We start from the raw sequence: 16,196 nt of genomic DNA on the forward strand, positions 1-16,196 counted from the left end.
TGCTTCCTCGTCTGTAAAATGAAAGTGCTGGCCAGGCACAGTGGCTCACCCTGGAATCCTAGCACTTTGGGAGGCCTTGGCGGGCGGATCATAAGGTCAGGAGATCGAGACCATCCTGGATAACATGGTGAAACCCCGTCTCTACTAAAAATACAAAAAATTAGCTGGGTGTGGTGGTGCGTGCCTGTAATCCCAGCTACTCAGGAGGCTGAGGCAGGAGAATTGCTTGAACCCGGGAGGCAGAGGTTGCAGTGAGCCGAGATCGCGCCACTGAACTCCAACCTGGGCGACAGAGCGAGACTCCGTCTCAAAAAAAAGTGCTAGTGGCACCTATTTCCCAGAGTCACTGTGAGGCCTACATGGGATAGTGTATGTAAAGCACTTAGCATAGTGCATGGCACTTAGTATGTGCTCCATAAAGGGCCACCTTTGTCTGATATCTGTCTCATCACCCTGGCCAGGGAAGAGGAATGAATGCCAGTTGATATCCGTCTGTCGCCCAGGCTGGAGTCCAGTGGTGCGATCTCGGCTCGCTCCAACCTCCACCTTCTGGGTTCAAGCGATTCTCTTGCCTCAGCCTCCAGAGTAGGTGGAATTACAGATGCCTGCCACCATGCCCAGCTAATTTTGTATTTTTAGTAGAGACAGGGTTTTGCCGTGTTGGCCAGGCTGGTCTCGAACTCCTGACCTCAGGTGATCTGCCCGCCTTGGCCTCCCAAAGTGCTGGGATTACAGGCATGAGCCACTGCGCCCAGCATCCATCATTCTTTAGACAGATCCACGGCCCTGCTGCCATTGGCGGCCCTGCTGCCATTGGAATCAGTGTGTAATACTGATCATCCATGTAATACCAGCATCATCCATTGTTGTGTGGCTGCCTCCCCAGCCCTGCTGTGGGTCTGCATGTAAACTTATGTGTGACCCTCAAAACAGCTTCATCATGCTTTTTTTTTTCTTTCTTTTTTTTTTTTTTTTTTTTTTTTTTTGAGATGGAGTCTTCACTGTCACCAGGCTCGAGTGCAATGTCGTGATCTCGGCTCACTGCAACCCCTGCCTCCTAGGTTCAAGTGATTCTCCTGCCTCAGCCTCCCGAGTAACTGGGACTACAGGTGTGCACTACCACGCCCAGCTAATTTTTTGTATTTTTCATAGAGATCAGGTTTCACCATGTTGGCCAGGATGGTCTCGATCTCTTGACTTCGTGATCTGCCCACCTTGTCCTCCCAAAGTGCCCTCATGCTGCTTTTCTTGCTCTTCTTCACCATCTGTTTTCCGAGAAGTTCTGTTTCTACCTTCATTTCTTGACTCTCAACCCAGCAGTTACGGAAACTGTTGTGTCAAAAATCACCAACATGGCCAGGTACGGTGGCTCACACCTATAATGCCAACATTTTGGGAGGCCATGGTGGGTGGATCATTTGAGGTGAGGAGTTCGAGACCAGCCTGGTCAACATGGTGAAACCCCATCTCTACTAAAAATACAAAAGTTAGCCGGGTGTGGTGGCGGGTGCCTGTGGTCCCCACTACTTGGGAGACTGAGGCAGGAGAATCTTTTGAACCCAGGAGGCGGAGGTTGCAGTGAGCCAAGATTGCGCCACCACACTCCAGCCTGGGCAACAGAGCAAGACTCCATCTTAAAAAAAAGGGAAAATCACCGATGACCTATCTTTATGAAAACTCAGTCTGTGTCGTATTTGACCTCCTTTTGTCTTTGGGCCCTAAAGCCAGCTTCCTTCAGCTTCACTTTAGCATCAGTGAATGACCCCTTGTCTTCTCTCTGTTCACCAGACCACCCTCCTGGGCTTCCTCACCACCATTGTTTTTTTGGTCCCCTCCATGCTTCCTTTTACTCCTTAGCCTCAGCAAGCTGAGTTAGTGTTCAGCAGACATGTATTCAGTGGCCAGGCGCGGTGGCTTGCGCCTGTAATCCCAGCACTTTGGGAGGCCAAGGCCAGCAGATCACTTGAGGTCAGGAGTTCAAGACCAGCCTGGCCAACATGGTGAAGCCCTGTCTCCACTAAAAATACAAAAATTAGCCGGGCGTGGTGGCGGGCACCTGTACTCCCAGCTACTCAGGAGGCTGAAGCAGGAGAATCGGTTGAACCTGGGAGGTGGAGGTTGCAGTGAGCCAAGATCGAGCCACTGTACTTTAGCCCTGGGCGAGACTCTGTCAAAAAAAAAAATGTATTCAGTGACAATAATAGTAGCAACTAGAGCATCATCTTAAATTCCACCCTGGCTTTTAATCCCTAGTATCTAATTTCATATTAAATACTGTTTATTCACACATTTATTCCCTCCTTTCCTCTCTATTTCTCTTGCCACTACTACTACTCTAGGTCAAGTAGCTGCTTAGAGGGTAGCAATCAAGGCCCCTGTGTTGCACAGCCCCACAAGGTGCCATTTCCCTTGTTTCTGTGAATGGCACCTCCTGGAGTTTGTGGCACACAGTCTGCCCACTGGGCTTCTGTTCACTGCGCTGCCTCCATCATTCTTTTCCTGAAGGAGCCACTCCCCTGCTCAGAAATCATCAGGCCTTTGCTTGGCTTGTAAAATAAAGTCTAATTCCCTATTATTGGCATTTAAGGCTTTTCAATCTGTTCCCAGTCTGTTTTCCAGCCTCTTCTCCCACTGCCCCATCCCTCATGAACCCTTACTAGTTATATGACATTGGGCAGATTATTTAACTTTTCTGAACCTGTTTCCTCATCTGTATAATGAAAGTAATGCCGGACACAGTGGGCACGTGCCTATGGTTCAAACTACTCAGGAGGCTGAGGCTGGATGATAGCTTGAGCCTGGGAGTACGAGGCTACAGTGTGCAGTGATCATGCCTGTGAATAGCCATTGCAGCATGGCAAAACCCCACCTCTTAAAAACACTAAAAAGTGAAAGTGGTAAAAGCACCAACATTAGAGCTGTCGTGAAGCCTCAGAATGAATCACAGTGCGTGTAAAATGCCTGTCCACACACCAAGGCCCTCCTGCCTGGACAGTGACACTAACCTTCCTTTCCACTCCCTAGACATGCTCTGCCCTTTTCCACTCTTGGGTTTTTGTTCATGCTGTCCTTCAGAGCAAAGTGCCCTTTTTCTGCTCCATATATCTTGTTACCTGTCGAAATTCTATTCCTCCTTCAATCCCCAGATGAAACTCCATTTCCCCAGTGAGGCCACCCCTGGTCTCCCCCAGGAGGGATCCGTCTCCCTTTGCTTAGTGTTCCTTTGACACTCATCAGACTTCATTTGTGGACCTGCTATCATGTCTCATGTTACAGTTATTTCTGGACTTGTTTCCCACATTGTACTGTGAACTCCTTGGAATCGGGAGGCATGTCTTCAGCTCAGTTTAGCAAGTGGCACTGAGCATTTACTATGCTAGTGTCTGGGGGACACAGAACTAATCCCATTCCAGAGTGTAGTACAATGGTACAATGTGGTGGAGTCCTTGACAAGTGATTTGAAGTGTGAACGAGTGTCCATACAAAACGGAAGTCCAGGATGCCGAGGAAGCACATGCTGCCAGAATCCATCCCCTTCTGGAGCTTCGTGTTTAGCTTTTGCCTCTCCAGCGACCAACAGCACCTTCAGGATTGGAGGTCTCCTCCAACACTTGACTTCCAGTGCCCCTGGCAGGCCCTGTCCAGGCTGCCTGTTCTCCCGATGAGCTCCTGCTGAGGAGGCTACTTAGGCCCAAGCATGGAAGGCCTGCTGCGGGCCAGCTGGAGCTGGGGTTACTGTGGCCCCTTTAAGAACAGGCCCCACATGCACCAAGCTGGCGGCCCTGCCTCCTGTCAGCCTCCTTCCTCCAGCCTCACAGCCACAAGAGGATTTCTCAGCAGAGGAAAAATTCCCCCCTTCCCTTCCCCCCCCTTTAATGCCCGGGGCCCTTCACTTCCATAATTCTTCATTTTCCAGCCTTGAACGTAAGCCAGACACATCTGTCTGGCCATATGCGTGAACCCTGGAGTCTGTGCCGAGGTGGCTGTAAAACAGGGCCGGTGAAGGCCCTTCTGGGAGAGCACACACATGTGTGCCCTCAGGCCATTGGCTTCCTGCCCAGAACCACGGGGGCTTCAGTGCTCCAAACCCATGCTAACCTTTTCTTATTTTTCCTCTTTTTGTTTAATTTAAGGGGGGAAAATCCAAGGAAAAGGTATAAATTGTCCTGGGAGTGGGGGAGAGGCTCCTAGCTGGAGCGGCCATTATTGTTGGCAGGTACCTGGGTCACACTAATGCAATAAGGAAGAAAGGAGCATCGAGTGAATTAAGATTGGAGGGATGGGCTGTAAATTACACTGCTCTGAACTCCATCAGTCTCCAGGGTGTTAACCGAGAGGTGTAAGGCAAGTCCCCAGTTCCCAGCGCCTTTCACAGATGTAGCAAAACAGGAACCACACATGTTTGGGGAAGGGGATATGAAGATGGGGTTGAAAAAAATCCTCCTGGCCCCCAGGATAGCTATAAAGTCCAAGTGAGATCTAGGGCTGTAACCACACCCCCACTTCCCTGCTCTTACCTAGACCCCTGGGCCTAAGCTCTTCTGCGAGCATGGGGGAGGTGAGGCCTGGCCTCCCTCTGCGGCCTGTCCCTCCCTGCTTCCGGCGTTGCACAGAGGCTGGTGAGTGGGGCCGACTGGAGGTCAGAAAAGGGGTGTGGGGACTCTCAGAGCCTGTGCAGCTGGAGCTGCAGCACCCAGGCAGGCCCCTGGATGCTGGGGGCGCCAAGTCCGCCCACCCAGGGCTTTGAGGCCACACTCTCCGGCTCAGCCCACGCTCTGCCTTGTTGCCTGAGACAGCTCCTCCTGTTGGTGCTGCCCACCTTGCTGCTTTTCTCCTGAGTTCTTTTCGTTCCCGTTGCCGTTCTTTGGAGTTGTTCAGAGACCAGGGCAGGGTACATGGTTTGGGAAGTTGGTCAGAAGTGTTTCATTCCTAACCAAACCCCCAGGGCAAAGCAGTCACTGAAAATGCTCCTCCAGGCATGAGGCGTGGCCTCTTGGCACCTCATGCTGGCGCTGGCCCTGTGAATCCCCCGCTTCCTCACTGCCTCTCTGAGGCTCTGCTGTGATTTGTGCTGCTGTCGGGCGGGGTCAGGTTTCCTGAGCAGTTGCAAACATCCCACCTGAAACATAACAGGCTCTTCCTCTGGCCACATCTATTGTTTCCCTCGGCATTATGGCCACAGTCTTGCTCTGTGGCCAGCAATGACATGTGTTCTGAAAATAGCTTCTCTCCCCTGTCCCTTTCCCGCCCACCCGCCCTCCTGAAGATGTAGTGCCTCCTTTGTGGAGGCCCCAGGAGTTCCACTCTAAATTTAGCTGCCGTCCATTCATACTGCCACCCAGCTAGGGGGGCTGTTGTGGAACAATGGGGTATGCACAGAGCCCCCCACACCTGTATGGAAGCTGGCGGAAGGCAGACACTCAGCCCTGGCTCCTGGCTGTCGGAGACAGGGTGGGAGCCAACACACCACCAGGCCAGGGGCACGTTCACGTCAAGGCAGGAAAGCACATCAGCCTGTAGAGTGGGCATCCGCCCTTCCCACCCAGGCCCTCTCCAGCCTCCCCAAAACCTGAGTGCTGGGCCTCCAGCTTGCTCCAGCACCATCCACTGGGGACCTGTCTTCCCACAGAGTGGCCAGGCCACTGTTTGAAATGCCCTCAGGCTCCTGCTCGGAGCAAGCTCAGAGGTGCCATGCTTAGCCCTGCCACTCCCTCTCCTCCATCAGGAAAGGGCCTTTTTAGATCAAGTTAGTTAAAGTTCAATCAGATTATCTTTAAGTGCCCTTCAGCTCTGAGACCCAGTGACTGAGCCCACTGTCCCCTGAAGTCCTGTGATACAACAGGTGGTATGCGAAGTATGACAGTGGAAACCACCAGAAAAGCAGGCAGTTCTCCTTGAGCACTTTACAGTCTAGTTTGAAAATAAGATCAGTCTTGGCCGGGCGCGGTGGCTCAAGCCTGTAATCCCAGCACTTTGGGAGGCCGAGACGGGCGGATCACGAGGTCAGGAGATCGAGACCATCCTGGCTAACACAATGAAACCCCGTCTCTACTAAAAAATACAAAAAAAAAAACTAGCCGGGCGAAGTGGCGGGCGCCTGTAGTCCCAGCTACTCGGGAGGCTGAGGCAAGAAAATGGCGTGAACCCGGGAGGCGGAGCTTGCAGTGAGCTGAGATCCGGCCACTGCACTCCAGCCTGGGCAAGAGAGCCAGACTCCGCCTCAAAAAAAAAAAAAAAAAAAAAAAAAAAAAAAAAAAAAAAAAAAAAAAAAGATCAGTCTTCCTGAAACAGTAAGAAATAGCAAACAAATTGCCTTAGTTATATTTTAAAAGAATGCAAGAATATATTAAGTTCTGTGGTACATTTGGACATCCAGAAAAGCTGTTCTACACAGCACTTTTTTTCATTAGCAGTGTACCCCAAACGAAGATGCTCTTCCTCCTGCTCCCCGGGGATGCTGCTGGTGGCTCTGCCCGCCTTCTCTAGCACACTTAATATCTGCCCCCTTTGGCTTCTGCTGGCCCAAGATGAACCATCAGCCAGTTCTTATCTCACTCACTGTTCCTATTTTTATTTTATTTCCAATTTTTCATTTACACATCCACATAGTGAAGATATATATATACAATAAGTCTTTTAATAGAAATCAGTAGCCAGGCATGGTGGCACATACCTGTAGTCCCACGTACTTGGGAGGCCGAGGCGGGAGGATCACTTGAACCTGGGAGTTTGAGGCTGCAGTGACCTGTGATCACACCACTGCACTCCAGCCTGGGTGACAGAGTTAGACTCTTTTTTTTTTTTTTTTTTTTTTTTTTGAGATGGAGTTTCGCTCTTGTTGCCCAGGCTAGAGTGCAGTGGCATGGTCTCGGCTCACTATAACCTCTGCCTCCCAGGTTCAAGCAATTCTCCTGCCTCAGCCTCCTGAGTAGCTGGGATTACAGGCGTGTGCCACCATCCCCGGCTGATTTTTGTAGTTTTAGTAGAGATGGAGTTTCGCTATATTGTCCATGCTGGTCTCAAACTCCTGACCTAAGCAGTCTGTCCACCTCTGCCTCCCAAAGTGCTGGGATTACAGGCATGTGCCACCATGCCCGGCTAATTTTTATATTTTTAGTAGAGATGGGGTCTCACCATGTTGGTCAGGCTTGGATGAGACTCTGTCTCTTTTTGTTTGTTTGTTTGAGACGGAGTCTTGCTTTGTTGCCCAGGCTGGAGTGCAGGGGCACCATGTCGGCTCACTGCAACCTCTGCTGCCTGGGTTCAAGCATTTCTCCTGCCTCAGCTGCCTCTCTGAGGCAGTGATTACAGTGGCCGAGATTACAGGCATGAGCCACCACATCCAGCTAATTTTTGTATTTTTAGTAGAGACGGGGTTTCACCATGTTGGCCAGAATGGTCTCGAACTCCTGACCTCGTGATCCACCCGCCTCAGCCTCCCAAAGTGCTGGGAGTATAGGCGTGAGCCACCGTGCCTGGCCTGAGACTCATGTCTCTTTAAAAAAAAAAAAAAAAAGCTGGGCACAGTGACTCACGCTTGTAATCCCAGTACTTTGGGGGACTGAGGCAGCAGATCACTTGAGGTCAGGAGTTTGAGACCAGTGTGGCCAACATGGTGACAACCCATCTCTACCAAAAATATAAAAATTAGCCGGGCGTGTTGGCTCACGCCTGTAATCCCGGCTACTCGGGAGGCTGAGGCAGGAGAATTGCTTGAACCCGGGAGGCAGAGATTGCAGTGAGCAGAGATCATGCCATTGCACTCCAGCCTGGGCATCAGAGCAAGACTCCATCTCAAAAAAAAAAACATCAGTAGTCCTCTACTCCACCCCTCCTCATCCCCCATTCTGTTTCCTGGTGGTTTCCCCCAGATATTTATCCTCTGGATGTGTAGAAAATGAAAAACAGAGTTTGGAAGGAAGAAAAGAAGCTGGCATTTGTTGAGTTACTAATATGTGTCGGGCACTTTGCTAGGTACTTTCATATATAAGGTGAATGTGGAAATTTCCTGTGTTACAAACCTTCTAATTTCTGTTGAAGAGATTGCTCTGGCCAGAGAGGCTCAGGGATGAATGATTCTTCACCCTGTAGAGGGAAGGAAGCAGCCACGGTCCCTATGGGAGCCCCTAAGCAGAAGGAAAACCTCAGAAGGCCCTCTCCTGGTCTTGCTCTGCTTCATGGTCCAGGTTCTCCAAGTGCCACACCTCTTGTGTCAGCTCATTGAATTGCTGTTTGTAATGCTCAGTGTCTCAGCTTGCAACAGTAAGCATCATAAGATCATCTCCACTGTAGAGAAGGAACTTAACCTGCAAGAGTTTTTCTGGAGACCCAAGCCTGTTAGCTTCCTCCTTAGGTATTATTGTGTATCTGTTTCCCAGTTCTCTGCCAGCTTGCTCCAGGAAACTCCCATACCTCAGAGAAAATTGGTTACTTAGCACCTTCCAGAAACAGAATTATTTTTCTCTCACGCATTTTATGCCAACTCAAGTCCTTATTGCCACCAGTCTGATTGAGAGTGTCCATACGTCGCTTGAGTTCCAAGTGCACTATCCAGGGATCACTGTGGCCCAACCTTAGCTGCCGCTAGAAGGTTCCTGTGGAACTCTCCTTCCGGGTCAGCACACTTGACTCCATGCCAGGGCCAGTCTGTCTGAACCACAGCATTCCGATTGCACCCCCCTCACCCCCACCAGAGGCTTCTGCAGCTTTTTACTCATACAAACAAAAATAAACCTCACTACCGGCCTCTGAACTCCACAGCGGCATGCTTCCCTTGCTCCCCAAGTGTCCCATGGCTGCGAGTGGGGACTTGGCAGTCTCCCCACCAACATCACTTTTTCACTCCCTGCGCATCCTGTGTCCTCCTCTTACCGTGCGACCCAGAGATCGGAATGGGACGTGACGGCCGGCACAGGCGCCGTGCACAGCTGCCAGGAATCTGACGGGTAAAATCTGGAAAAGTTGGGAGGGCAGATGCTAAACACACACACACACACACACAGCGCCACTCAGAAAGGGCCGGAAATGCAGACACCCGTAGAAGGGTGCCTGTGGACTCCAAAGCCCTCGTCGGCCTGCTGCTCTTTTTAAGGGGACTGAGCCAGTCTTGTGACCCAGGTGTGACCCCCCCCAGAGGCCCACCGGTACCCCAGGAGAAGAGGGAGCAGCCTCATCTCATCTCCTGAGACTCCGTGAGGGCATGCGGGGAACAGGAAGCAGTTGTTTGGTGACTCACTGGGCAGAGCCAGGTTAAGGGAAGTTGTCTGCAGGCGTCCCTGGGACCGGATGATGGCAGTACAGCTCCGACCACCCTCACGGGGCTTGGCCCCACCCCACCCCCAGGGAAGTGGCAGGGCTGCCCTCTCTGAAAGGCTGCGGCCTATTCACCTTTCTAGCCGCAAGCCAGAGCTAAGAACCCGGGGAAGTTAGAGTGTCTCTGGACCTTGCTTCTAGATTTTTCTCCTGTCCTGCCATCAGAACACACAGGTAGGCTCAGTTTGTCCCCAGCCTCCCTCGACCACTTGGCTTCAAGGCCCTCCTGCCTAATTGCCAGCAGTAGAGGTAGAATGGTACCAGAGCTTAGGAGCTGACTGTTCACATAGGGTAAAAAAAAAAAATGGCAGCCAGTTCCACTTCCTTGATAGTCAGACCAGGCTGGACAGTCGTTTCTCAAGGCAGGAGAACTGAGATGGAAGTGGACTTGCGGGGCAGAGGCACAGTGCAGAGCTGGACCCCCCGCCCCTGTCACTCCACCTGCCACTGCTCCTGAGTCTCCCTGAGCCATGCTTATTCTGTCCCTGCTCACCCAGAAAGACAGATTTGAGAGCCACGGTATCAGGAAAGCATGCCTGGCAGCAGAAGAGCTGGACGGAGAGCGCATGGCCTGGGAAATGAGGAACGAGAGTGCTGATGCTCCTCCGCAAGAGGAGAAAGGGCAGAGAGGGGTTTACTGAACCTGAGTGGGGACCATTTCCTGTTCTTACAAAATGCCCAAGTCAGGTTTGTTGGAATGCATGTCACCCTGTAGGTGGCAGCCCTATGCAGAGTGTCAGTGAGCCGCCTGCCATGGGAAGGTAGCCCGCAGTAGTGGCACCTTGCCCTCATGAGGTGAGACCAGTAGGAAGACTTTAGCAGAGCGGGCCCCTGAGCTGCATTTCTCATGCCTGCCAGCGTCCTGTGGCCTGTGCCTTCACCAGCTGTGGTGGCAGTGGCAACAACAACTTACTCATAGGGAGAGGTCCCTGGCAGGTCACAGAGAAGCCACCCCCATCATTTGAAGGCATGCCCTTTCAGTTTTACTGTCATTGTCAGTGAAACCTGAGCAGCCTCCTCACTGACTGTTGGTGGCCAGGACCCAGCACTGTGGGCCCCATCTCAGTTGGCACGCACGTCCACTTCCCCTGCCCTGTGCCTGCATCTGGGTCTCTGCAAGTTGCTCTGTGGCAGAAGGCCGTAAGAGGGTGTGACAGGGCTGGGACCTGCCCTCCTGGCCCGGCCAGGTTTGTGTGGGTGCCCTCTACCTCCCTGCTCAGGGAGCATGCTGTCTGGGCAGATGCCAGCAGATCAGTTCGAGTCTTGGCCGTGGTCCTCAGAAGAGGAAGCAGTACAGTAGTGGCCATGTTTTGTAGTGGCAGACACCCAGAGCCTGTCTCGAAGGGCCGCTACCACACGCGTAAGGCTGTCAAGAGAAGAAAATCGGACTTTCGCAAATGTGCATCTCTCGGGAACTTCCTGAGATGTGAAAGTCCACAGGGAAGGCAAGCGCTGGGCCACGCGCTTGGTGAGAGGTGCTAGAGGAGGTGGTGGGTCAGTGGGGCCAAGGAGACTCTCCTGCTTTTACTCTTTTACCTACTTTTTGTTTGGTAGTTTAGCTTGCTCTAGTAAGCATATGACTAGGCTGTCAGTTGCTTAGTACCATGATATGGTTGCTGAAGAAGAGGCTAAGCAAAAAAAGTGACCAAGTCAGTTTAAAGAAAAACGTTGAGCCAATAGTAGTGTAGCTTGTACAGATTCGTGGCAAAGGAGCAGAAGTAGAACAGAAAAGACCAGTGTTTAGGAAACCACGCTGGACAAGGGCAAGGTGGTGGGCCATTGTGATCAGCCTGGGTGTTGCTGTTTGCAGACACATGAGTTGGGTCTTAATTCATCACATTGCATGGTCTTCGGCTGCTGCTGCAGGAGAATTTCGTATTATTAGCTGTCAGTATCACTTTTTTGTATAGCCTTTGAGTTTAAACTTCATTGTTCGTTGTTTTTGTGTTTTGAGACAGGGTCTCGCTGTCACCCAGGGTAGAGTGCAGTTGTGCAGTCTCAGCTCACTGCAGCCTCTGCCTCCAGGGCTCAAGCAGTCCTCCCATGTCAGCCTCCCAAATAGCTGAGACCACAGGCGTGTGCCACCACACCCAGCTAATTTTTTTTTGTAGAGACAGAGTTTTAGCATGTTGCCCAGGCTATATTTTGTTTTGTTTTGTTTTGTTTTGTTTTAGCTGCACAGTGGAGTAAATCAAAATAACAGATTCTGTTTGCATATTCATGTCTAGATTGAAAAGTACCCCCTCTGTAGGCTTTCTAGATAGTATATATGAAACCACTGTCATATCTAAGGAACCTAATTCTCCCTTGTTGAATTTTAGTCCCAGTCTTACTTTGAGAGACCTGTTATTTTGAATATCCTTAGGATCCTTTCTCAGCCCTAGGCAGGGTTTTACCATGCCATTCCTGGGGCCACTTGATCTCTGTTTTTATTGCAGTGCTGTGCTCAGCCCTTAGGCCTGTCCCTCAGGCCTGACTGGGGCTGGTTATTACTCTGGAGGGGAAGAGGCTCCTAGGGGCAGGATGCTGACACACCGTAGTATCAGGGCCCCGGCTCACCCACCTGCTTGCTTGCTCACTGCCTGGCTCATTCACCACTCTATGTCCCCGTAGGCTGTCCTGGAGGACCACAGTCAGATGAGGCAGATGGAGCTCGAAATCAGACCTTTGTTCCTCGTACCAGACACCAATGGCTTCATTGACCACCTGGCCAGTCTGGCGCGGCTGCTGGAGAGCAGGAAGTACATCCTGGTGGTGCCCCTGATCGGTGAGTCAGGCGGGAAGGGCAGAGCAGCCTTGCACGTGCACAGCAGCCCCCTCCACACACGCCCCACGGCCTGGGGGCCGGGCAGGCAGAGCCCTGCTGTGCGTGTGTAAGACGGGATTTGCAGGGGAGTAGGGAATGCGTGGGGCAAAGAAAATTGTTTAATAATCAAAGCAGTTCAAATTATCATGGCTGATCCATGGCTTAAACTGCTTGAGCAAATGGACTCCTGTGTCCCAGCAACCAGAGGCTGCATGAGCCCAGCCCTTGTTTTTATCCTTATAAAGCTTGCAGTAAAACAGCAAAGCTGGTTCCCGTTATTGGTAAACACTCAGCCCTGGCAGATAACGGCGGTGCTGCTGGGTGGTCTGGCAGGGAGGCTGGGAGGATTTTGAAGTGGTTAGATGCCTTTGGTCTGATTGTCTTGTAGCTTTTCATGATCATTCTGTTGGTTCGAGGTAGCATTCTTCTGGCCAGTGTCACCCTAAGGCTAGGCCAGCAGGAACCCTCCCGAGCAAGCCCTTGGCTCATGCCTGTGGATTCCTACCACTTGGGCCCTTCCACTGTCTGGGCCTTGGTGCTGGTGCAGGGTCAGCATCTCAGGACCCAGCTAGCTTGCTTTCCCACCCTCTAGCCAGAGAGGCCCAGCTGGGCCGTCTCCACGGGACCGTCTGGGTACCCTTAGTTCTTGGAGCTCTGTGGTGGGTCAGCGTCAGGGTGGGCTCTGGGCTCGGGGCTCTGGGCTCTGGGCTCGTATCTAGCTGATGGCCTCTGTGGAGGGAGAGGGTCTAGGAGATTATTGGGAGACCCAGGCGTTTACACGTCCCCTTCTCAGCAGCTACTTAGAGCAAGTTTGAGAGCCTTGTCTTCTGGAAAAGCCACCAGACTGGCAGTCTGCCTGCCAAGCCACCTTTGACATCCATGCCAAGATGTTCCATTGGGCCTTCCCTCCCAGTCCCAAGTGTCTTAGTGCCAGATGGGGGTGGAAACAAAGGGCAGGAAACATCCGCCCCTGCAGAGGCTACAGAACCCTGGGGGGTTGTGGGAAACACGTTAGCACCACCTGAGAATGTTGGCACTGAAGCAGCCCTCCTCCCTGCCTCCACCCTCCCCGTCTTCCTTCCCCTCCCCATGTGGCCTGGCCAGAACCTCTTAAATCCAGGCCCTTAGACCTAAGGGAAGGCTTTCTGCTCTTCAACAGTAGAGCGGTTTCTGTCACCAAGGCAGGGCAGCAGAACAATCACGTTGTCCCAGGCTTTCCCTTTTCCCTCACTGGGTCCTGGGGCGGGGTGCCTTGCTGGGTCATATGTCTCTCTGCTTTCCTACCCAGGAGTTTTTCAGGGGAAAGAAAGTGTTTTGCTAGATGGTCAGGAAATGGTACAACTGAAAGAGGCTGCGGACATCTCAGGAGCCCCCTAAGAGCCGGAAGGTGCCTCAGACACCATTCCAGGCTACCAGGGTTTTTGGTCACCAGCACTGATTGTACCCCCTACTGTGGGCCAGTCTCCTTGTTCTTGAGAGATCCAGTGAATGGCAGAGCTGTAGCCCTGAGGAGCTTAAGGTTTAGTAAGGAAATCCGGATTTGGTGGGGGGGGAGCAAACGTATGAGAATACCCAGCAAATACATGCAGGACAAAGAGACGCTGCCTGAGGGTGCTGGGAACTGACGGTTGTGCAGCCACCATACAGGCCAGCCTCTCCGAACCTGCCTCAGCTGGGCAGGTCCCTGGACTCTCTCAAGGGCTGTAAGAGGAGGGCTCCTGTTTACTGATGCTTTCCTTGGTGGACTCACGCCCTGTGCCCAGAGCAGCAAAGGGTTAAGCCGCCAACTTTCCCTTCTTGTTTCTGGTGCTCTTTAACCTGCTCTGTGCTCCATAGACCTGACCCCAGCATGGAGAAGCCCCGCCTGGTGCAGAAGCACAAACAAGCTTCCTCTTTGAAGCCTGTTTAGTTTGGAAGCAGGAAAGCAGATTTTGGGATAGAATACCCGTTTTTCCTGTTTGATGTTGTTTGCTGTACCGTACACCCATCTACCACTGCTTCCCAACCTCAGCCATGCATTGTGTGGACACTGCAGCCTCAGGGTGCTGAAAGCATGGGCACTGTGTGTGTGTGTTTGTGTGTGTGTGTGTTCCCACGTGGGCCCTTTCCAGAAAGTGTCTCCGAATACCCAGACAATGAGTGCCAGGCTCACCATGGAACAGCATGCTCACGCCGGCTCCCTGAGCCATGAATCACTGTACTAAGGAGAGGCCTCAGACCCCAAACTCTCCCAGAGCCCCCAAGGAGTACATATTTCCCACTTGACCTCAGGCTTTTGGCTGGAATTTTGGAAAGAATCTTCACCAGAAAATGAAGCCATGTCCCAGACACATAGGCAGGCAGACAGGCACATACACACACACACACACACACAGAGACATGCACACACATGCATACACACACAGACACATGGATACGCACACATACACACACACACGTGCAGTATCAGAGAAGGTAGATATGCCAAGGTTCTGGTTTTGAGGCATACTAGGGCCTTGCAGATGAGGCTGTGACTGCCCCTTCCTCCATGGTGGCCTCCCTGCACTCCGCCAGTGGGGTTGGGGGTAGAACTTTACCCCTCCTGGACTGCTGTGTGTGGGGGCCCAAGAAGTTGAGGAAGGACTCCTCCCTTTCCCTTGAGCCGCTGCGTACCCTGGCCTCTCCTGAGGGACCCTTCCACGTCGGTCTTACAATCAGGGAATGTAATAGAGGAACCAGATTTCTTCCTCTAAATACAGCAGCTCCAGAAGATTCCTTTAAGTTCCTCCCAAGAGGAGGGCAGGGCCCAGGAGAAGAGACAGAAAGGGGGAAGAGCCCTGCGGAAGTTTCAGACACTTGTTGCCCCCACAAGCTCCCCTCCGGCCCTGGTTTCATTGGAAGACTCCTGCGGGGGAAGGATGGATTCTGGTCTGGGAAGGTGCTGGCTGGGAAAGTGAATGGACCGAGGCCTAGGATGAAAGCTGATTGCTGAGGCTGATGTCTTGTGGGGCTCTGTCTCATCAGTGATCAATGAGCTGGACGGCCTGGCCAAGGGGCAGGAGACAGACCACCGGGCTGGGGGCTATGCCCGTGTGGTACAAGAAAAGGCCCGCAAGTCCATCGAGTTCCTCGAGCAGCGATTCGAGAGTCGGGACTCTTGCCTGCGAGCCCTGACCAGCCGTGGCAATGAACTTGAATCCATCGCCTTCCGCAGTGAGGACATCACTGGCCAGCTGGTGAGACCCCTCGGCCGGAAGGGAAAGCCCACAGCCAGCTTTCAGAACAAGGTCTCCAGGAAGGAAGGGCTGAAGGAGACCCATCAGCCCGGGCAGCTGAGGGCCAGCCACCATGGAGGCCCAGGTGGGGGAGCTCCTTCTCCCCTAAATCACTCTTAGCGCAGACCAGGCCAGACAGGGCCAGGGCATGCATGGGAGGGATCTCGGAGGTGGCCCTGCCCAGGGCCCCAGAGGCAGAGGATCCCGCCGCCTCCTCTGCATGGCGCCCCCTTCTGCCCAGTGATGCTTCTCACACGTGTCTTCCTCCAGGGTAACAACGATGATCTCATCCTGTCCTGCTGCCTCCACTACTGCAAAGACAAGGCTAAGGACTTCATGCCTGCCAGCAAAGGTACAGCTTTGCCCCTCTGCTTCGGGATCTCCCATCCCCCTGCCCTGCCTCGTCCTGCCCATCCTCAGCCCCTGAGAAGGGCTCCACTGACTCTGGCCTGGGAAGTCTAAGGAATCGGTGCTCAGGGCTGATGCACGCCTGAGGCCCAACCTCCCTGTCCTGGCTCCCCCAAGCCCCAGGGAATGCCAGGGCACCCTGGGCCAACTAGAGATGAGCCTAGCCCAGGAAGCCCAGCCCTAGGCCGTAAGGTTCTTCACCCAGCGTGCATCCATTTCCTTTCTTGGGTGTCCTCAGTGAGTTCCCTCTGACAGCAAGAATGTCTTTATGATTCACTGTAGCTGGTTCTGGCCGTGGTCTCCCGAGCCCAGCCCTCTGCAGCTCTGAGAGCAGCCCCTGGGGTCCCTAGGGCACACTTCCCTTTCTTGGCCATGCTCACCTTCCTACCTTCTCAGTTCACCACTGAATGTTTACC

General features: G+C 52.7%; 1 protein-coding gene across 3 annotated transcripts in view; it reads left to right on the forward strand.

Annotated features, from left to right (window-relative positions):
* The window catches only part of SMG6 (SMG6 nonsense mediated mRNA decay factor), a 244,460-nt gene that overhangs the window by 223,506 nt on the left and 4,758 nt on the right, over nucleotides 1-16,196 (forward strand). For all 3 annotated transcript variants that reach the window (XM_050763507.1, XM_050763508.1, XM_050763509.1), the window contains 3 exons: nucleotides 11,926-12,079; nucleotides 15,122-15,333; nucleotides 15,643-15,724. In XM_050763507.1, the coding sequence (XP_050619464.1) occupies nucleotides 11,926-12,079; nucleotides 15,122-15,333; nucleotides 15,643-15,724 (448 nt within the window). The remainder of the gene's footprint in view (nucleotides 1-11,925; nucleotides 12,080-15,121; nucleotides 15,334-15,642; nucleotides 15,725-16,196) is intronic.

Source organism: Macaca thibetana, chromosome 16 (assembly GCF_024542745.1).
Source record: "Macaca thibetana thibetana isolate TM-01 chromosome 16, ASM2454274v1, whole genome shotgun sequence".
Taxonomy (NCBI): domain Eukaryota; kingdom Metazoa; phylum Chordata; class Mammalia; order Primates; family Cercopithecidae; genus Macaca; species Macaca thibetana.